The 22822-nt window shown below is 38.2% G+C and overlaps 1 protein-coding gene across 2 annotated transcripts in view; it reads left to right on the plus strand.

Annotated features, from left to right (window-relative positions):
- DNAH6 (dynein axonemal heavy chain 6) overlaps window positions 1-22822 on the plus strand; it is a 248852-nt gene that overhangs the window by 187046 nt on the left and 38984 nt on the right. For both annotated transcript variants that reach the window (XM_019756389.2, XM_074332256.1), the window contains 3 exons: window positions 7587-7722; window positions 11681-11850; window positions 22622-22812. In XM_019756389.2, coding sequence (XP_019611948.2) covers window positions 7587-7722; window positions 11681-11850; window positions 22622-22812 — 497 coding nt within the window. The remainder of the gene's footprint in view (window positions 1-7586; window positions 7723-11680; window positions 11851-22621; window positions 22813-22822) is intronic.

The following is a 22822-nucleotide window of genomic DNA, read 5'->3' on the forward strand; positions in this document are numbered from 1 at the left end:
GGCAATACTGTTTGTGAAATCATGACCTTCTCTTACCTGGACACATCTTTCATTATAAAGCACGGGAAGTAATTAACTGGATTGTTGCCTTCTGTAATACTGTAATGCAAGTTCTGCTACAGTTTCCTTCTTCAGGTTCATCCATTTGTCTAACTTGCTCCAGCCCCTTCAACTGGACCATCTCACCCACATACCACAAAGCTGGCAGCCCACTGAAATGAGCCACAGTGCCCCCAACGCTTGCCTGCAAGTCCATCTCTGCCCCACTCCAAACTTTTGTCCTGCCGATATTGAGCCCCGCCCTCGGCCCCTGCAAACATGACACCCGCACCTGTTTGCCAGTATTTGAGACTCAGTGCATCACTGGGAGGTTGGAATTTATGCTTTTATTTGACTCTCAGTGCCCTCCCAGGACAAGCCCAGACAAGGCCTTTCCCCCAGATGATCCCTCCTCCCCAACCCCCAACCATCTCGCATGCATACATATTCTTTTAGTCATTGCTTAATGCTATCTTAACTTCATAATCACAGTTAATACTTACAGAGGGCTTGCTATGTAAGTATATCAACTCATTTATTCCTCTCAGTCTTCCTCTTATGTGAGTTCCTGATTTTTATCTCTAGTCTGCACATAAGATAATTAGGCACAGAGAAATTAAATAATTTGTCATGATCATATACTTATACTTAACGGGGTTTGGAATGAGGATTTGAACACTCCCAGTCTGTAGAGGATGCCCTCTCGCTGACTTCACTCTACTGCTGACGATTAGTTGGTCACTCAGCCAGGCCCTTCCCAGAGCATTAATGCCCTTCTTTCCTCACAGCACTCTTGTGAACAGCCTTGTTTATAGTTTTCCCAAGCAGAGGATTAATGAGCTTAAAGAACTTTCCAGAATCATATAACTAATGCATGACAGAGTCTGATTCATACCTGTGCCTAAGCTTCCAAAGCCCATGTCCATCCCAGTACCACCTGCTACTTCTTATAAGCAACATATTTTTAAAAAGAATTTAAAGTGCTTTAAATACCATTAAACCCAAAACTTAAAATTATTCAGAAATTTCTCAAAAGTTTAAAAAAAAAAAAAAAAGGTTTTTTAGAGGTGAACCAAATCCCTACAACTGAAAACAAAAAGAAGACTGGTAGGAGGGACAGAGACAAGACTAGTCCCACACCTGCATGTGACCATTAAAAATCAGGAGGGATATCTTAGCTGCAGAGGTCCTCCTTGAGGAGAGAGGAGTCCCAGCCCCAACCAGGCTCCCCAGCCCAGGGTCGCAGTGCTAGGGAGAAAAGTCCCCATAACTTCTGTCTGTGAAAAGCAGCAGAGATTGTGACTAAGTGAGAAAAGGGTGGCTGCAGTCCCAGGCACTCCTTTGAAAAGGCTCTCGCACAGACTTACTTGCTGATGGACTCACTCACTCTGAGCTCCAGCTCTGGGGCAGCAGCTCAAAAGGTGCCAGGGACATACGGGTAGGAATTAAGTTGTCTGGCTTCTGGGTGAGGGCTAGAAGGGCAGCTTTCTCCAGACAGAGGAGCCATTGTTTCTTTGTTGAGCACTACCCCCTCCCGGCATGCAGACATAGGAGGTTGCCATATCTGAGTCTCCATCAAGCTGGCTAACAACGCTTGGTCACTCTGCCCTGGTAATTCCCTGAGACCTGAGACCCCACCCCACACAACATTCAGGCACACCCAAACCACTACCACTAGCTTTTCCATACAAACAGCCTGTCTTGGCTCATGTTGCACACTTTCTTAAAACCTCTCAAAGGGTCACAAAACCCAAACAAGCAGAATCTTGCTTTGGCATATCCCATACCTCTTGCTAAGCAGCCAAAGCCTGGCACTAGCCACAGCTGGCCTTGGTTTGCAGCTTGGCCTCTTGAGGCACCTCCAAACCCAGCGTGGATGGCAGTCATCTATGGATTGCTTTGTGGCTCATGCCAGGTGACTTTGGACAGGACACAGACTGCAGCTCAACTTGGCCTGCAGCAGGGCTCCTCCCAGAGGTCCCAGGCTGGCATACCCAATGGCCAGCTTCCCACCAAGCCAGAGTATCATGCAGCTGCCTCCAAGTATGACAAACCCAAAGGGCAGACTCAGCAGGCACCAGAGCCCTGCTAAAGTGAATCCTACTCCACAGGGTCAGCCCCTGCACAACAGCTCCTCCACTGAAGTCATGGCCAGTCCTCACAAACAGTCAGCTTGAGGCTCAACTGTGAAAATAGCAACAAAGGCTCAACTATAACAGGAAGGCACACACAACCCACACCAGGGACATACCTGGAGCATCAGGCTCAGTTGACCAGGGAGACTGCACCACCAGGCCCCACAGGACACCTACTACATTAGGCCACTATACTAGGACTGGGAGACATAGCATCCCGACCTAATACATAGAAAAAAACAACAGGGAAGCAGGCAAATAGGGAGAGAAAGAAACATGTCCCAAATAAAGGAGCAGAGCAAAGCTCCAGAAAAAGAACTAAACAAAATAAAGACAAACCATCTACCAGACACAGAGTTCAAAACACTGGTTATAAGGTTGCTCAATGACCTCAGAGAGAATGTCAGTAAAGAGATAGGAAACATAAAAATGGAGATAGAAAACATAAGGAAGAATCCAAAATGAAGACTATCTTAGAGGGAATCAACAGTAGATTAGATGAAGCGGAGGACTGAATCAGTGATTTGGAAGATAAGGTAGCAGAAAACACCGAAACAGAATAGCAAAAAGAAAAAAGAATCCAAAAAAATGAGAATAGCTTAAGTTGCCTCTGGGACAACATGAAATATACCAACATTCGCATCATAGAAGGAGAAGAAAGACAGCAAGGAATTGAAAACCTATTTGAAGACATAATGACTGAAAACTTCCTAAACCTGGAGAAGAAAATAGACGTACAAGTCCAGAAAGCACAGAGTCCCAAACAAGATGAACCCAAAGAAGCCACACCAAGACACATCAGAATTAAAATATCAAAGGTTAAAGACAAAGAGAGACTCTTAAAAGCAGCAAAAGAAAAACAATTAGTTACCTATCAGGGAGCTCCCATACGACTGTCAACTTTTCTCAACAGAAACCTTGCAGGCGAGAGGGAATTGTCACAAAATATTCAAAGTGATGTAAAGCAAGGACCTACAACCAAAATTACTCCATCCAGCAAAGCTATCATTTAGAACCACAGGACACATAAAGAGCTTCCCAGACAAGAAAAAGCTAAAGGAGTTCATCATCACCAAACCAGTATTACAAGAAATCTTACAGGGACTTCTTTAAGATGAAAACAAAAAAGAAAAGAAAAAATATGAATCATAAAATAGCAATAACAACTATCTATCAACAATTACTTTAAATTTAAATGGATTAAATGTTCCAATCAAAAGATAGGGTGGCTGAATGGATTAAACAAACAAAACCCTTATATATGCTGCCTACAAGAGATTCACTTCAGATTGAAAGACATAGAGACTGAAAGCAAAGGGATGGGAAAAAGATATTACATGAAAATGGAAACAAACAAAAATGTTGTGTTAGCAATAATGATACTAGACAAAATAGACTTAAAACAAGAGACAAAGAAGGACCCAGTAGTCCAACTTCGGGGTATTGATCCAAAGAAACCCAAAACACTAATTTGAAAAGATGTATGCCTCCATATGTTCACTGCAGCATTGTTTACAATAGCCAGGATGTGGAGGTACCCTGGTGTCCATCGATGGATGAATGGATAAAGAGAAAGTGGTACATATACTCATATACAATGAACTATTACTCAGCCAGGGAAGGGAATGGGTTCTTGCCATCTGCAGTGGCATGGATAGACCTGGAGGGTATTGTGCTGAGAATGCCAGACAAAGAAAGACAGATGCAATGTGATTTTTCTTATATGTGGAATATAAAGAACAAAACAAACAAACAAAACAGAAACAAACTCATGCAATCAAAGAAAATTTTGAAGGTGGCCAGATGGGAGGGGGGTTGAGGATGGATGAAAAAGTGAATGGAATAAGAAGTACAAATTGCTAGTTACAAAATAGTCATGGGGATGTAAAGTACAGCACAGGGAATATAGTCAATAAATGGTAATAACTATGTATAGTGCCAGGTGGGTACTAGACTAGTCAGGAGGATCACTTCTTAAATTATATAAATGTCTAACCACTATGATGTATACCTGAAATAAACATAAAATAATATTGAATGTTAATTGTAATTGAAAAATTAAAAAGGAGAGGGTAAAGTGAAGGGGAATAAGAGGTTCAAAGTTTTATGTATAAAACAAATAAGTCCTGGGGATGTAATGTGCAGCACAGGTAACATAGTCAGTAGCACTGATAATGTGATACCGTGTCAGGTGGTTGCGGTACTTGTCATGATGATCTCTTCTTTAGGTATATAAATGCTGAACAACTATGGTGCACATCTGAAACTAACATAATATTGTTAGTTGCTATATTTTAATAAAAACTTTTAAAAATACAATAAAAGGGGTTTTTTATTAACTTTTTTTTTTTCCACCACATGGAAATTTTAATGATTCTTGACTGATATTTTTTTTTCTAAGAAATGTGTTTGGAGGATATCCTTTATCTGGTTTATTTAGTTACTAGTATTTTAATACTAGTATTTTCCATTTTTATCATAAATGCTGCATATCAATAGAACAATAAATCAATAGAATAAAAAAGAAAAACCACGTTATCATCTTAGTAGACCAGAAAAAGCATTTGACAAAATCCAACACCCTTTCATCATAAAAACACTCAAAAAACTAGAAATAGAAGAAAACTTCCTCAACTAGATAAAGGGTATGTACAGAAACCCACAGCTAATATCATACTTAATGGTGAAAGTCTGAATGCTTTCCCCATAAGCTCAGAAAAAAGACAAGGATGTCTGCTCTAACCACTTCTTTTTAGCATTGTACTGGAGCTTCTTCCCACATCAATTAGTCAAGAAAAGAAAATGAACAAAAGTTATCCAGATTGGAAAAGAAGTAAAACTATTTGTTTGCAATGACATGATATTGTATATAGAAAACACTAAGGGATCACTAATAAAACAATTAAAACTAATAAACCAGTTCAGCAAGATTGCAGGTACAGATCAATATATAAAATTAATTTGTATTTCTCTATACACTTGCAATAAACAAGATGAAAATGAAATTAAGGAAACAATTCCATCTACAATGGGCATCAGAAAGAACAAAATACTTACAAGTAAATTTAACAAAAGTTCAACCTTATACTCTTTGAAAACTACAAAACATGTTGAAAGACATTAGAGGACCTAAATAAATAAAGAAACATCCCAAATTCATGAATTGGATACTTAATAGTGTTAGGATGGCAATACTCCCCAAATTGATTACAGATTCAGTATAATCCCTATTAAAACCCCAGCTGACTTCTTTGTAGAAATTGACAAGCTTATTCTAAAATTCATATGGAATTGCAAAGGATCCAGATCCCAAAGCTTACTGCAAAGTAGCAGTAATCAAGACAGTATGATACTAGCATAAAAATAGGTATATAGATAAATGGAATCAAATTTGAGAGTCCAGAAATAAAACCATGTCTCTATGGTCAACTGATTTTTGACAAGGGCGCCAAGACAATTCATTGGGAAAGGAAGACTTTTCAACAAATAGTGCTGGAACAACTGGATAGCCACATGCAAAAGAGTGAAATTGGACCCTTACATCACACCATATATAACTTACAATGGACCAAAGATCTAAATATAAGAGCTAAAACTCTTAATAGAAAACATAGGAACAAATTTTCATGACCACAGATTTCACAATGGATCCTTAGATATGATATCAAAAGTATGATCAACAAAAAATAAACAAATAAATAAATTGGACATCATCAAAAATAAACATGTTTTTGCTTCAAGGGACTCTATCAAGAAAATGAAAAGACAACCCACAAAATAGGAGAAAATCTTTGCAAATCATATCTGATAAAAGATTTGTATCTAGAATATACAAAGAACTCTTACAACTCCATAATAAAAAGACAAATGACCCAATTTAGAAATAGGCAAAGGACCTGAGTAGATATTTCTCCAAGGAAGATATACATAAATATATGAAACAATGCCCGACATCATTATTCATCAGAGAAATGTAAATCAAAACCACAAGCAGATACCACTTCACACCCACTAGTATGGCTAGAATCAAAAAGACAGATAATAACGAGTGTTGGTGAAGATGTGGAGAAATCAGAACCCTCAAAAACTGATGGAAAGAGCAAAAAACAGTGCAGCTTCTTTGGAAAACAGTCTGACAGGTCCACAACCAATTACATATAGAATTACCATATGATTCAGCAATTCAACTCCTAGGTATATCAAAGAGAAATGAAAACATATGTCCACACAAAAACTTGGACATAAATATTCATAGCAACATTATTCATAATAGCCAAAAGGTAGAAACAACCCAAATGTCCATTAACTGATGAGTGGATAAATGAAATGTGCTATATCCATACAATGGAATATTATTCAATTATAAAGAGAAAATACTAATATGCGTTACATACCACAACCTTGAAATATGAACAAATCTTTGAAAACATTAAGTTCAGTGAAAGAAGTCAGTCACAAAAGACACATGTTATAAAATTTGATTTATATAAAGTGTCCAAAATAGGCAAATCTATAAAAACAGAAAGCAGTTTAGTAGTTGTTTAGGACTGGGGGTGAGAGTGCATGGCAGATAGCAGGGTAATAGCTAAAGGGTTTATGGGGGGCGTTGAGGAGATAAAAGGTTCTAAAATTGACTGTGGTGATGGTTGCATATATCCGTGAATTTACTAAAATACATTAGGTTGTATGCTTTAAATGGGTAAATTGCATGTTATGAGTGAATTGTATCTCAATGAAGCTGTTTTAAAATGTATAGAACCCCAGGCAAATATTCACGAAATTTCAAAGAACTAGTTTCAGTCTACAATGACATCTGTATCTCTGTCTCTTTTAAAACTGTTTACTCATGTGAAAGTGCTTCGTGGAATATTGCCAGGTGGCACATTACTGTTCCCAGAAATTTCTAGGAACATATATAAGGATTAGACATACATTCAACCCAGCTGTAATAAGATTGCCACTAGTCTTGCTAATGATATTGGTCTTTTACTCAGCTTACCCCTCCTAGAGACGAGAACATCTGGAAATCTGATTTGGAGACTAGTTCTCCAGGCAAAAAAAAAAAGGAAATAATTAACCATAAGAATAGTTGATGGTGAGGAGGGACTGGTGTGGTGTGTTGGAGAACAGACTGGAAGTAGATTTAACAGATTTAATGTTAACCCTTCACCAGATCCACTGCTTTCTGCACTGTCAGCTGGAAAGCTTTCGTCAGCTGCACTTCTGTGCAAAGGTCTACAGGTAGAATGGATTCCACACCATTTGTATTTCACCATATCTTATTTCTTGTCCTAGGTAAATGGTTATTTTTAACATGGTATCAAAGCTTAATTTTTCACTTAGACAAGGTGAAAGCACATTTTGTGGTTGTCTTTGTGAATTATTATTTGTTTTCTTTCTGTCTTGCAATAGGAACGCCCACCTAAACCTGAAGTTCCCTGGCTGCTTACTCCCATGTGGTCTGCATGCTGTGACTTAGAAGAATTGTTTCCAGTTTTTGCAGGACTTACATATTATATATTGTTACATCCTATCTCCATATGCTTAGGTAATATGACAAAAAGGATCTGTGATGGGGGGCTGTAAACAGGCTCATCAATGCTAACTTTAATGTCTCCTTTAACCTTTCCTGCAATGTCAGTATTTTTCACTAGGAAATTGCTTCATTATTAAGAAATTCTGAATTACTTGTTTTCCCAATTTCTTCAGTTGAATGCGTGGCCCATGAATTTTCAATATTTCAAGTTTACTATTATACCCATTTTAGGGATATGCATTTACTTCATAAATTTACTTAAAAACCATCATCGTACATAGTTGTAGATTTTTATGTGTGTGATGAGAACTTTTAAGATTTACTCTCTTAGCAACTTTCAAATATACAATACAATATTATTAACTATATTTACCATGCTGTACATTACATCCCCAAGACTTATTTATTTTATAACTGGAAGTTTGTACCTTTTGACTCCCTTCACCCATTTTGTTCACCCCTCCATGCCCGCCTCTGGCAACCACCAATCTGTTCTCTTTATCTATGAGCTTGTAGTTTTTCTGTTGTTGTTTTGATTTGCTTGTTGTTTTAGATTCCACATATAAGTGACATCATATGGTATTTGTCTGTGTCTAGCTGACTTATTTCACATATTAATAACATAGAGTCCTCAAGGTCCACCAAACTTCTGTGTTTATTTTACTAATGCTTTTTCTTTTATACTTTATCTGACATTTTCTAAGAGAGGTACATTAAGGTATACCACTGTGACTGACAATTTCTCTTTGTAATTCTGGAATTTTTCCCATTCTATTTTATGAAACTATAGTTTAGTACAAATAGGTTTAGTACTATTATCTTCCTTGTTAATTGTTCCTTTTTTATTAAATAATATTTCTCTTTACTGACTAGTGCTTTTTCACTTTAAAATATGTTTTAATGTTAAATTTTTTATAGCAGGTTACTCTTAGTTAGTATTCCCCCTCTATATACATAATATATTCTACACTCTTCATTTTCAACTCTTTTGTGTCATCATCATGTTTTTGGTTTATCTTTAGTGAGATTTTGTTGTTGCTTTAAGCAGGGTGACAGTCTCTCTTTTTTAACTGACAAGTTTTAATCCAAGTATATTTATTGTGGTCATTGATCTATTTCAGTGGCTCTCAAATGGGGAAGATTTTGTCCTGTAAGGGACAGCTGGCATTGTCTGAAGACATTTTTGGTTGCCACAGCTGGGTGGTGCTACTGACATTTAGTAGCAAGAGATCAGGGATGTGGCTAAATATCCTACAATGCTCAAAACAACCCTCCATAACAAATTACCACTCGGACCAAAATGTCAGTAGAGGTGAGGCTAGGAATCCCTGATCTATTTGGACTTCTATCATCTTGTTTTGTGGGGATTTTTTTTCAGGCTTTATTCTTTGCTTCATTTTTTTTCCTTTTTTCTTACATTCGGATATGTCGTCCACATTCTTTTTACACACACACACGCACACACCACTTTGAAGTTCTGTGTTCTACTTCTATTTTTAGTAATTACTCTTCTATTCTGAATACTTATTTAACTAAATAGACCCAATCAGTGTAGTGGTTTAAAGTCTAGATGGACCAGAATTTCTAGGATCCTAATATGTTTATTTGATGTATAAATAAACACTGGGGGAAAAAGGTTCTTCAATAACTGCATCATATAGAAATTAGGTTTCTGTATTGTCAACCAGTTACACAAGACAGCTAGCAATAGAGGTGGAACACAAAAAGAAAAACACTCATAGGATAAACCTAGAGATGGAGAGTTAGGGACAGACCGAAAGCAAAAAGGGCTAGATGGAGCCCATAAACACAGAGGCAAAGAAAGAGGGAAGACATGGAGGCTGAGAGGCAAAGTAATTCTGGGAACAACTCATCATGTTTGGACAAAAGGAACTGTGTGTTATCCCTGTCAATTAGGACTAAAATTTCAGCAATTTAAAACTATGCATTCTGCTTTCATTTGTAAAATTTCAAGATGTATGGAAATCCTCCAGGATTGTGAAGGTTTGTACATGAGTGATAGGAGGGCTTGTACTGTAAAAGTGAGCTTTAGATGAAGTTTAATAATTAACTCCAATGTTATTATTAACCTTCAAAAGCTTCCTATTTGCCTTAATCTTTTGTCTTTGATGGCTTCTAAGTGGTTCATGTCCTGTTAGTTGAGTTGTCATTTAAATTAGGCTGTCTTATCCTGTGTTATTAGCCAAAGCCCTAGTGATTATACAGTAACCTCAAGAGAAAAGAAGTCCTTTTGGAATCAATGGTTCTGCTACCCGATCCTCTGAATCATGCAGCCACCTTCAACCACAGAGCACTGTGGCGTGCTGGACCCTGTGGTCTCATGCCATGGAATTGTCTGTATTCCATATAGAAATTACAAGCCTTGCAGAGGTGCACACTACCCCAGGGCCATGGTCTTAAGTATGGCTAAATTTCTGTCACCAGCTCTTTGATTGCTATTATTAGGCCCTCAGCGGAGAATCCCAGCAGACCAGCTGGATAAAGTGGTTTCCTAGCCTGAAATGCAAGCCAACTATTTTGCCTCATGTTCGACCCAAGCACACTGTGCACCACGTACCTACAGGACTTACAGTGCTAATTCTGACTACATGTTATAACCATTGTAAGGGCTAACTAGAATCCTAATCCTTATGTTATGTGCAAGCCCATTTCTTATAAATATTCCATGGGGGAGGGGGAGCAACGTATTCTGTTTATCAGGACAGAAAGTTGTATATATGTCAATTTAATCACATGATTTATATTGTTAAAATTATGTATGCCAGAATTTTCCATTTGTATCATCTATCACAGACTGATAACTATGTGTTACTTCCTACTGTTGCCATGCAGCAGCCTACCCGTCTGTCTCCTTGTACCTGCCCCTAAAGAAAGGAGAGTCTGTGAGATGATCCTTTCAGGGACTTTGCTTTACCTTTGTGCTTGTGCCTTATGTCTCCTTGTTTGGCCACAGAAAGATGGCTGCTCAGCCAATGACGAGAAAGATTACCCACTGGGGGGTAGGGACAACTCAAGCCAGGCGCAGTCAAGTGGGGACCAACAGGAAAACACCCGGGGTTCACAGAGGTGGGCACAGCCCCCCACCGCCCCCCAGCTAAGGGGAGCCTCTGCTTCTGTGGCTGCATTCCTTCCCACAACCTGCGAGGGAAGAGATTCAATGGTGTGCTCTCCATCTATTCATTTGCATTAGGTTTTATCCCTTGGGGAAGTACTTATCCTGAGACTTATGGTTCACCTGCCTGCAGACAAGGGTGATTGGTTTAAATCAGTTTCCTAATATGATGAATGAAATTCACAGATCTTGAGATTGACAAGCTTTATCTCCTTTACTTCCTATCTAACTAATAAAAGCTAATGTGTAGGCCCTATTCCGGGCGTCCAGTCCTTGAGGCTGGAGGTCCCTTGGCCCCGCTTCACTCTATTCACGACTACTGTCTTTTCTTACCCCTGCGCTGCCCTCCTCACTCCCCACAACCCTCGTCACACGGAACGTGACACCTACTACAATTAAATTTTTTCTGCTTTTTCCTCTATCTCCAGCAGTGATTGATGTATTCTTATGCTATTATCTGGAACATATAGGTTCATTTTATTGTGCTTTTAATATGGGGGTTGTATTTTAATATAAATGACCTAGTTTGTCCTGTTTAATTGTATTTGCCTTGAATTCTACTTTATCCAGTGTTACTCTTATCACTTCAATTTTCTTTTTGCTCACATTTGATTAATGTATTTCTATGCACCCTTTGGAATTTTGTTGAATTTATTTTATGATCCAAGTTAAAATTCTTCCCTCTTTAATTAGGTTGGGTAGGGGGAGATTAGTATATTTACGTTTGTAGGAAAAACTGATAGTAAATGTAGAGATTTTTAAATTACCAAATATATTTATTTAATTTCAAAGTCAAAACAACCCTAATTCAAGCATGTTTTTAAATTATGTTTCCAGGATCTTTTGAGACTTATATTAACCCACTTGAGTGGGAAGGCTATCTCCAAATGGAGTGGGAAGAAGAAGACAGCACAGAGGAAAATGACGATATAAGCGATGATTATTGGAATACAGAATTAAGTTCTTTCCAAAAGCTAATTCTTATTAAATGCTGTAAAGAAGAAAAGGTAAGGTATTTTTTTAAAGGACTGTGTTATAACCGTTTCTTTGTAAAGCTCACCAGCCAGATATGAGTACATTCATTTGTTTAGAAAATAACAGTGACCAAGTTTGAAAGGTGGTTCTAAGAAAGAGAGACTCGGTGTTATTAATAAAACATAGTATTTTACACACAAAAAATAGTGAAAGAAAAGGCTGGCGAGCCAGCCAGAAACCTGGTCATCCTGGTGTGCTTTGTTAGGGAACTTGTGCCCTGTGCCAGGGAGGACAGGGATCTGCTGGAGGGTGTCAGCAGGGCACTGGTGGGCCTTTCACAGTGTGGCGGCAGTGGGAAGAAGACATCTGAAGAGAACAAAACCATAGTCACCAAGACTAGTTTGAAGGCTGTTGAAGTAGTTTATGTAAGAAATGATGGCAGCCTGAATTAAGATAGAGGTAGTAGATTGAAGAGATGGCAGGGGATGTGGAGATGAGGGAACTGGTGTGGCTTCCAGTTTCTGCCTGGGTGCCAAAGAGGACAGTTGTATCAACAACTAAGCAAATGTGAAAGAAGAAATGTGTCAGAGAAAGATGTCACTCAGTCTGCAGTGCCTACCAGCTACCAGAGTGGATAGCAGTCTGGAGACCAATATTACCCACATATTTGTGGGTAAGAAACTCTAAACAGTAATATATGTTACAAATAGATTTGGGAATCATCAGCATTGAGTTGCAATGTAAAATCCTGGGAGTTGTTGGAATTGTGGAGGAATAATTAATGATAGAATAAGAGAAGACAGGTGAGCAATGGATGGAACCCTGAGAAGCACCAATTTTTTAAAGGGCAGAAAGAAAGAATGAGGAGTTCATGAGAAGAAATAGTCAGGGAGGACAGAAGAAGAATAGGAGGAAAAAAGTGACATGGAAAACAAGGAGGTATAGAGTTTCAATGTCGGAAAAGTTATCAACAGAATGAATGAAGCATTGCAGACAGTTCTACTTTTTATATATACAGATGTAACCCCCAATTTAATTGATAATAAAGGAGTTATATTACCTGCCGAGAATTCAAGTGATGAGTTTCAGGAGGCACTGGAGAAAAAGGGAGGTTGTTCCTATGAGAAATGACTGAAAGAACTATGAGAGAGAACTAACTCGAGAAAGCCAACGCATAGTTGAGAGATACTGATGTTACATTGTAGGATTTTCTGCCATCTCTGTAGGAACACAGAAAAAAGTTATGGGGTTGACCTGAGCTATGGATGATTGCAATAGAAAAACAGAAGATGTAAAGTCACTCTGGAAAGAGGAAGAGATCTAAGAAAGGGCTTATAGACTGGAAGAAAAGGAAAATCTTGAGTTTCTTTGGGAGCAGATGGAGTTGGACTAGAGGTGAAGCACAGCTAGAAGGATGACAAGAGTTTTTGATCAAAGTTGAGTTAAAATTTCTAATGAACAGTAAGTACCAAGTGATGACAACGTCCTGAGGTTGGCTGTGAGGAGGGGTGACTGAGGAAGACATGATGTGCACTGGAGTTAGAGGTCAAAGAACTGTGCCGTTAGGATGTTAGATGACTACATGGAACTGGAACCTGGGTTGTGTCACCTCAGATGTTGGCAAGATAATGCCTGGGACACAGTTGATAAATCACTGGAACAGAGTCCTTATCTTGTAGAGACATATGCTGAATTACTTAAGGGTGAGATAATATGGTACATGAGATATGCTTCAAAATAATCCTAAAGAGTGGGGGAGTGGGTGGGTGTATTGATAAAACAAGAATGGCCTTGTCTTGATAAATGTTGAAACTGCATGAAACACTGGGTTTATTTTTCTCTAATTTTATGTGTGCTCGAAATTTTCATAATAAAAAATGTTTTTATTCCTATCACATCCTTCAATACCATGCATGTCCCACGACAGTTCTCCAAATGTGATCAAAGCTACAAATGATAGATGCAGTTATAAGAAATTCACAGAGGATTAATTGAAAATTCTTATCCCAGCATTTGACCAAAAATCTTACCCGGGTTATTTGACCAAAAATCTTACTACCAAACAAAACTTGCTCTACAAATCAACACAGAGGAGTCTAGAATTTAGATTAGGTTTCAGAAGTGAAGAGCTAGGTATGCATTCCAGAGAAGACATGCATTCCTGACTCAGTCAAGACCAAATAACCCTGAAGAGAAGATCCAAGCATAACAATGTTATCCCAGCTACACCTCCTCCCAATTAGACACATTCATCAAGGCACTTAGGAACAACCTTTACCTAGTATTTGTTGCAGAGAATGACTTCCTAAAGAAACTGGGGTTCTGCAGTAAAAAATATCTAAGATCTCAAGATCTAGATTCCCTGCTCAGAGAAAGAACCTTAGGAAGCCTTAGAACAAAGATGAGACCAGAGACTAGATCTCTGTGATGAGAGAGAGCTCAAGGTAACCAGCCTGTTGTTTTCAGGTCTGTTCACAAGCTAAGCCTGTTTGGTATCTAATGCTTCTACATGGGAAACTGCTCCTTTGAGAGAAAAAGGATGTTCCCACACTGGCGTGTGTGAGATACGGCAATCTTGCATGAAAATTCAGCCTCCTTCAGAAATAGCATGTTTGGACTTTAAGATGAAACTCCACTTTTTAAAAACTAAATAAATCAGGTGGTAGACTCATTAGAATCGCAACAAGATGTAGAATGTCTGTCATTCCGACAATTGTTTCTTTGGCATCCATATTATCAACACCTCTCAGGATAAGGTTATGAGAAATTTGAACTGGAAAGAGAAAAAAGAAATTATTGTCTAGTTCAGAGAAGAATAAAGATTGCCTGAGGGAGAAAAATTCATCACCACAGAACAAAGCTGAGACGTCCTGTATACCAGTGTTCTCAAATTTTGGTATGCATCAGAATCATCTGGTGGCATGTTAAAGCAAGATTCCTGGGCCCACCCCTCAGAATTTCTGATTCAGTAGGTCTGGACTAGGGGCTAAAAGTCTGCATTTCTAACAACTTTCCAGATGCTGCTGCTGCTACTGATCCTGAGGCCACACTTTATGAATGACTGCTTTAGTGATTAAACATATACAAGTGTAAGGAGAAACAGTTATTCTCAAAGCAGACAGAGAGGTGAGGACATCAGGATATGTCCTGACCTGCAGCATCGTTGGTTTCCAAGTCTAAATCCATGGCGAACCCTGACCTTGACAGTTCTGCTGTTTCAGTCCAGGCTCCCTCTACCTCAGGAATGTGGTGGTCTCTTTGAGAGCAAGGTTTTCTCTCTGTTCAAAAACCACAGTGTGTCACTACTAATGAAATCTTCTTACTTAGAGCAACAATTGTAAGGCTTTCCGAATTTGGGAGACACCAGTTATATGAATGTAATTTTAAGTCTCTGATGTCAGTTCCGCTGTGTGCTGATTTATTTAAGCAAGAGTTCCCATGGAAGAAAATTCCCAATATTCTCATAGGATGGTTGGCACAACTGCTTGCTAAGAAATATCCCTGTTGGTACAGAGACTAAACAAGAGTTACTTGAAAATGTTAAAAATGCCACTTCAACTGTCTCTGATCATGTATAGAAAAGATCCTTAAGAGTTTTTTAACAGCTTTACTGAGGTATAATTCCTATATCATACAATTCACCCATTTAAAGTGTTCATTCCAGTAGATTTTAGTACTTTCACAGAGTTGTGCAATTTTAGAACATTTTCATTACCCAAAAAAGAAACTCCACACCCAGAGCCATCAACCCCTCAATGTTCCTATAGGCACCCACTAATGTACTTTCTGTCCCTATAGATTTGCCTCTTCTGGTCATTTCAAACAGAACCATACAATATGTAGTTTTTTGTATCGGTTCTTTCATTTACATATTAATTTCAAGGGTCATCCATGTTGTATCAAGTAATTATTGCTGAATAATATTCTATTGTTATGGAAACATCACATTTTTTTATCTCTTCATCTGTTGATGGACATTGTGATTGTTTCTACTTTTTGGCTGTTATGAATATACTGCCATAAATATTTGTGTACAAGTATTTGTGTGGACATATGTTTTCATTTCTCTTCGGTACATATATACCTAGGAGTAGAATTGCTGAGTTAATATTTTATATTCTCACCAGCAGGTTACAAAGTTTCCAATTTCTCCTTACCAACATTTTTTATTATCCTTACCAACAATTTTTATTATCTGTCTTTTTTATAATAGCCCTCCTAGTAGGTGTGAGGCGGTATCTTATTGTGGTTTTGATTTGCATTTTCCTGATGGCTAATGATGGTAAGCATCTTTTCTTATACCTCTTGGCTATTTGTAGAATTGTCTATTCAGATACTTTACCATTTTTTAATTGGGTTGTCTTTTTTTTATGGAGTTGAAAGTTCTTTATATATTCTAGATATAAGTCCTTTATCAGATATATGATTTGAAAGAAATGTTCTCCCATTCTATGGTTGTCTTTTCACTTTCTTGATGGTGTTTATTTTTTTCTTTTGTTGCTCATAATTTTGGGGCCACATCTAAGAAGACATTGCCTAATCCAAGGTCATGAAAATTTACTCTTATGTTTTTTCTAAGAGTTATAAAGTGTTATCTCTTATATTTATATCTTTGATCCATTGTGAGTTAATTTTTTATATAGTGTTTGGTAAGGGGCCAGCTTGATTCTTTTCTACATCCAGTTGTCCCAGCACCATTTGTTGAAAATACTGTCATTTTCCCCCATTGTCTTGGCACCCTTGCCAAAAAATCAATTGAACATACTTGTAAGAGCTTATTTCTGAAATATCAAGTTTATTCCATTGATCTGTATGTCTGTCCTTATGCCAGTACTTCACTATCTTGATTATTGCAGATTTGTAGCAAGTTTTGAAATGGGCAAGTGTGACTCCTCCAATTTTGTTCTTTTTTATCAAGATTGTGTTGGCTATTCTGAGTTTTCTGAGTTTCCATATGACATTTAGGATCAGCTTGGCAGTTTCTGAAAAGAAACCAGCCAGAATTTTGAAAAGTATCTGTAGAGCAATTTGGGGAGTATTGCCAACTTAACAACATTAAGTCTTCCAATCCATTGACATGAGATATTTTTCCATTTATTTGGGTCTTCTTTCATTTATTCCAACAATGTTTTATAGTTCTCAGAGATTAAGTTCTGCACTTTTCTTGTTAAATTTATTTCTATGTATTTTGTTCTTTCTGATGCTTTTATAAGTGAAATTGCTTTCTTAATTTCATTTTGGTTTTCTTATTGCTACTGTAAAGAAATACAATTGATTTTTCTGTATTTTTGTATCCTATAAACCTGCTGAACTTGTGTATTATTCTAATAGATTTTCACTTAGTTCTTTAGCATTTTCTACACCCAAAATTATATCATCTGCAAATAGACATAATTTTACTTCTCTCTTTACAATCTAGGTGTCTTTTATTTCATTTGATTGACTAACTGTCCTGGGTAAAACATCCAGTTGAGCAGAGGTGATGAGAGTAGATATACTTGCGTTGTTCCTCTTAGGAAGACTATTCAGTCTTTGACCATTAAGTATGATGGTAGCTATGGGATTTTCATAGATATCTCTTCAATTCCTTCACTTTAAGCCTATGAGTGTTCTTAAAGCTAGAATCTCTTGTAGGCAGCATATAGTTGGGTCTTATTTTTTATCCATTCAGCCACTCTGTGCCTTTTTATTGGAGAATTTAATCCACTTACATAAAAAGTAATTATCATTAAGTTCTCAGCCATTATTTCTTTAAATAAGCTTTCTGCCCCCTGCTCCTGCTCTTCCCCTTCTGGGACTTTAATAATAAAGATTGTTTCTGGTTATGGAATCCCATAGATCATGTAGATTTGCTTTACTCTTCGTCACTTTTTTTCTTTATTCTCCTGTGATTGAATAATATTAAAGGACCTGTCTTTCTACTTCTCAGATACTTTCTTCTGCTTGATTCAGTCTGCTATTGATACTCTCTACTGCATTTTTCACTTCATTCACTGTGTTCTTCAGCTCAAGAATTTCTGTTTGGTTCTTTTTTATCATTTTTATCTCTATTAAACTTTTCATTTTATTCTCATAGTTTTTCCTGATTTTATTTCATTGCCTTTCTGTGTTCCCTTGTAGCTCACTGAGCTTCCTTAAAACAAATATTTAGAATTCTTTATCCAGAAAAGTCACAGATCTCCATTTCTTTGGGATAAGTTATTGGAAAATTATTGTGTTCCTTTGTTGATGCCATGTTTCCTTGATTTTTCATGTTCCTTGAAGTCTTGCATTGCTGTCTTCACATTTAAAGAATCAGTTACCTTCTGCAATCTTCACTGGCAGGCTTTGAGAGAGATATGCCTTCTGTAAGTCCTATTAGGGATTTTGACGCTTTCTCAGACCTTTTCTAAGGATGCACTTGCTCCACACTTCTTGTTCTCTCTTGGGGGAAATTCTTAACATTGTATGCCTTATCTCAATTCTTCAAAGCCAGCAGGTACTGGAGCCTCTTGTTTGCTTTCCCTAAGGCAGTGCTCAATGCTCGTGTTTGTGTGCTTTCTTCCATCCCACAGAGTTGGGCCAAGTTTTTGCACATCCTTGCTGGGAAGATCCTCAGATGATGTATCCCCAGCAGTTTGTAGGCAGGCTTCCCAGGAGTCTGAGAAGTAGTTAGTAGAAACCTCATCCATTGATAAGTTCCACTCTGCCCTCTGGCTGCTGTTCTCCCAGCCACTCACCACCCTCCAGTTAGGCAGTTCACAAATCTCTATTCTGGATGGGGTGAGAAAGATATGGTCCTCTCTAGCAGAGTCCTGCACAGCTGGAGAAGCCAGGAGCTCACTCAAAGGCTCTGACTTTCCCCCAAGGGAGAAATCGTGTGCTAAGAAGATCAGTCTTGGCATTGAGCTGTGCCACCTTGGGACACAGATGACACAGGTAAAATAAAACTGTTCCTCTTAGCTTCTTCAGTGCATCCAATCTTGAAATTTTCTTGCCCTAATCATATGCTTGAACTTCTCTGGTAGACTCCCAGGCTTCCACAAAGGAACCCTCATTCATAAGTGACAGTCAAATAGTGTTCTTTGGGGGAAAGATGGCAGAAATCTCCCCTACTGCCATTTTGATTTCAAGAGTTTTTAAGTCACTGTTTGGATCACCTAAAAGAAGACATAGAAAAGCTACATAAATCATTGAATACTAAATTTGAGGAAGAAAATTTACCTCGATGTGTTTTTACGGTTTTGATCAGCTGAAAGAAGACAGAAAAATTAAATAAATCATGGAAGACTAAACTGAATTTAAATAAGAAAATCTACCTTAATGGATTTTTTTACTGGTAACACTACTACCAAAATGTACAATTGTTATTACTAATTTTAAATTCGAGTACTATATTTCCCAAAACCAGTTTAATGAACTATCGCTATCCACTGACCATTTGCAAGGGGGAAAAAAAACAAAAAACAATGACACTTCTTTATTCCATTTAACATTCTGTTGATTTCTTCTTTAGGGCTCAAGAACTTGAACATGCATTGGGGTAGACGGTGGTGATGGTTTCACAACACTATGAATGTACTCAATACCAGTGAACTATACACTTAAAAATGGTTAAGATGATAAATTTTGTTATGCATATTTTATCACAGTTTTTTTAAAGTTCTTGAGTATGATGAAAAGAAGTGTAAGCACAAGTGTTCTATTATAACACACAATTTGTCAACCACCCATAATCTTTATTCTTCATCTCATACACTATAGCTTAAGTGAGGTTTGGTCACTAATAAACAATGAGCAGGGGTCATTATTCCCAAATATTTAAGCTTATTTTCATCACAATGAAAGCACAAAGCCACCCCTTCCTCTGGGCATGGAATTTCAAAATATAGAGTCTCTGAATAGTGAATTTGTGCACTATCAGCACATAAATACCTTCAAAAAAGTATTGATCTGAATTCAGGAATTCCCTGTGGGAATGCCCAAAGGATTCTGATAGGGAGGATGACCTAAGAAAGTTCTGAGGGCCTCAGCCAGAGACTGTGTAAAGGATCAAACAGCAGACAATGAAAAGAGTTCTAAGCAAAACATAATGGAGTTTCATATATCGGAATTGGGAAACTCAATTTATGAAGAAGAGAGTGAGAACAGCTCCTAGAAAAGGACTTAGTGATAAAGAAGGAGGAGACTACAAATTCTGTGATCCTACAACCAGACATGGGATTTGCAGAGAGTGATACGAGAAATGCCTGACTCTCTAGATCATAGATGTGTGAGAAATCTGAAGCATTTCCACAGTAAATTCTTGCCATTATTGCCATAAAGATCTTGATGACAATAAAACAGCAAAATTACAAAAGGATCACAGAGAGAAGTTGATCAGATCCCATGTAACATGGAAGGAACTTAAGAAGCAGGCCAGTGCATACTATCTAGGAATCTACTAGAGCATGGTACAGGGGAGTACAAAAAGGCCCTGAAATAACTCCAAAGTTAAAACCATTGCAGGATAATAAGACTTCCTGGGATGGAATGAGATCTGATAAGGACTCTGAAAGTGAGGATATTTTAGATACAGAGTGGACAGAAGCTAGAGCTGAGGAACTGACAAGAAATGCCGAGGCACGGAATCTGTACTCCTACCAGCTCAGCAGCGTTGTCAGCCATAAGGGAGCACTCCCTATTCAGGCTGTTACATCAGTGATGGGTTCAAAATCAAAAAGCAAGCTTGGTTGGGGTGGCTGGTTAGCTCAGTTGGTTAGAGCATGGTGCTGATAACACCAAGGTTGCAGGTTCAATCCCCACATGGGCCACTGTGAGCTGCGCCCTTCTTAAAAAAAAAAAGAAAAAGAAAGAAAGCTTGGTTCACTTATACTGACTAGAATAACTAGAATCCAAGAAGCCTCTGTGCTGAATGAATGAGACAGGAATTGTTACATTATCTTTTACATGGACAAGATCCTTAATGCACTATTGGAAACAGCAGAGAACTCCTAGAATGCATATGGTGAGACACACATTCATGGGCTGATATGCATACATACTCACTTCTATTGTATTGCTTCTTCCTCCACCTGAGAAGCATAAACTTTACACATCACTGGAGAGACAAACAGCACTAACCCAAATCAAAAGGCAGGAAACTGCATGCAAATTCTACAGGAAACCTTGGTTCTATAGCTTTACCTCATATGTCTCCTTTCTGTATTCTATGTACTTAACCATGTTCTTGGATATACGCATTTCTGGGTATATATTAAGTAGACTAGCGTGTAATCAAGGGTGCATTTTATGCAAATTTATTTTCTGCGTATTTGAAATGTTTCCTAAAGAAAATCTGTTCATACGCATGAGAAATTGCATATGTAACCAATAGTTTGTGATCTTGGATTAATAAAGCCATTGGAAACCTAGATCTCTATATAATATTAATACCAGATTGTTCTGTTTACAAGAGAAATATTTATCCAAATTTTTTAATTCAAAAGCATTTCATGAGTGTGTTACCACTTTTATATTTATGTAATGATAACCCCAAGAAATAAACTATCGGTGCTTTGACTGTTGGCATTTATTGTAGACTCTATGAGCACTTTTTGTCAAAGTAAAAAGCAAATAAATAGCTCATATCATTGAAAATATTTTAAATAAAGAAATTAATGATGGAATTATACTTAGTCACACAGTGACACAACTAGGACAAAGCTTCAAATCCCCTCTGCCCTATTGCAGGGCCTTCCCTTCTGGACCACGCCACCTTTATAACTAGGACCACAATGTATCCTCACTTAAGTGGACAAGCCTGTGAACATCTTTTCCCAGGTTGGTCACAGTGGGGTGCCATCCAAGGCATGGCCCTGAATCAGGTTGGGATGCCCCCTCCTTCAACAATAACAAAAATGTGGTAAGGCTGTTTGGACAGGATGCTGTCAACATCTAATGGAGGGCTACTTACAGTCGTGAAGGTTGTGCACTGCACAACCTTTAAGGCAGCCATTCACATTGTAGATATTATAGGTTAGATTTGTGTCTTTACCATGACAGCTTCCAGGCACAAGTATCTTGAAAAGGGGCACCTTTTTCTATCTCACACAAAGGCGCCATATGGGCTACCGAGGGAAAAGGTCTGCAAGAGCAGGAATGGAGTAAGTTGGCTAGGGCAGAATCAGTGATGGGAACACATTGGTGTAGAAAATCACCAGGCAGGGATGTCATCATCAAGGCTGAGGCTGGTTCCCAAGCGAGGTCCGAAGAGGCCGATGAGTAAATGGGAGCTAAAGATGGCGAGACAACATGTGGAGTCAGTTCTTCTGTGAAGTTGGCTTGTGAAGGGAAGCCAAAAAATGAAATAGTAGCTGGAAGGAGAGCTGCAATCCAGGGAAGGCTCTCATTTTGGTTTTAAGAATAGAAGACAGTAGAGCCTAATTGTACAATGATATGAAGATCATGGAGAGTCAGATCAATAACGCCAAAAGACACAATGACAGAACTAAAAGTAAAGTCCACAAAAGGCAAGAGGGAAGGGGCAAAAGGAGGCAAGGATAGGGAAACAGCAGGTTTATAGATAAATGCAAGGCTACGGGACTTTCCTCTCATCCCGTAGTTCACGTCCTCAGTGAAGTCACGAGAACCATGCCTGGCAGCAGTTAGGTGGTGTACAAATCCACCGAATTGCTCTACAGGAAGAAATATACCTAATCAAGAGAGAATGAGTTCAAAGGACAGGCCACCAACCTCTGAGAAGTTGGAGGGGAGAACTAGGATATCATTATGAAGGATCCTCAACCAACCTACTTTTTTAATGCTTTTCTTTTCACTTTGCAGGTGGTTTTTGCTCTTACAGACTTTGTAATAGAAAATCTTGGAAAACGCTTCATTGAGACACCACCTATGGACCTGCCTACTCTGTATCAAGACATGTCATACAACACTCCCCTGATATTTATCTTAAGCACAGGCTCGGATCCCATGGGTGCATTTCAGAGGTTTGCCCGGGACAGCGGGTATTCAGAACGGTAAGGTCAC

The sequence above is a fragment of the Rhinolophus sinicus genome, linkage group LG05 (assembly GCF_036562045.2).
Source record: "Rhinolophus sinicus isolate RSC01 linkage group LG05, ASM3656204v1, whole genome shotgun sequence".
NCBI lineage: Eukaryota > Metazoa > Chordata > Mammalia > Chiroptera > Rhinolophidae > Rhinolophus > Rhinolophus sinicus.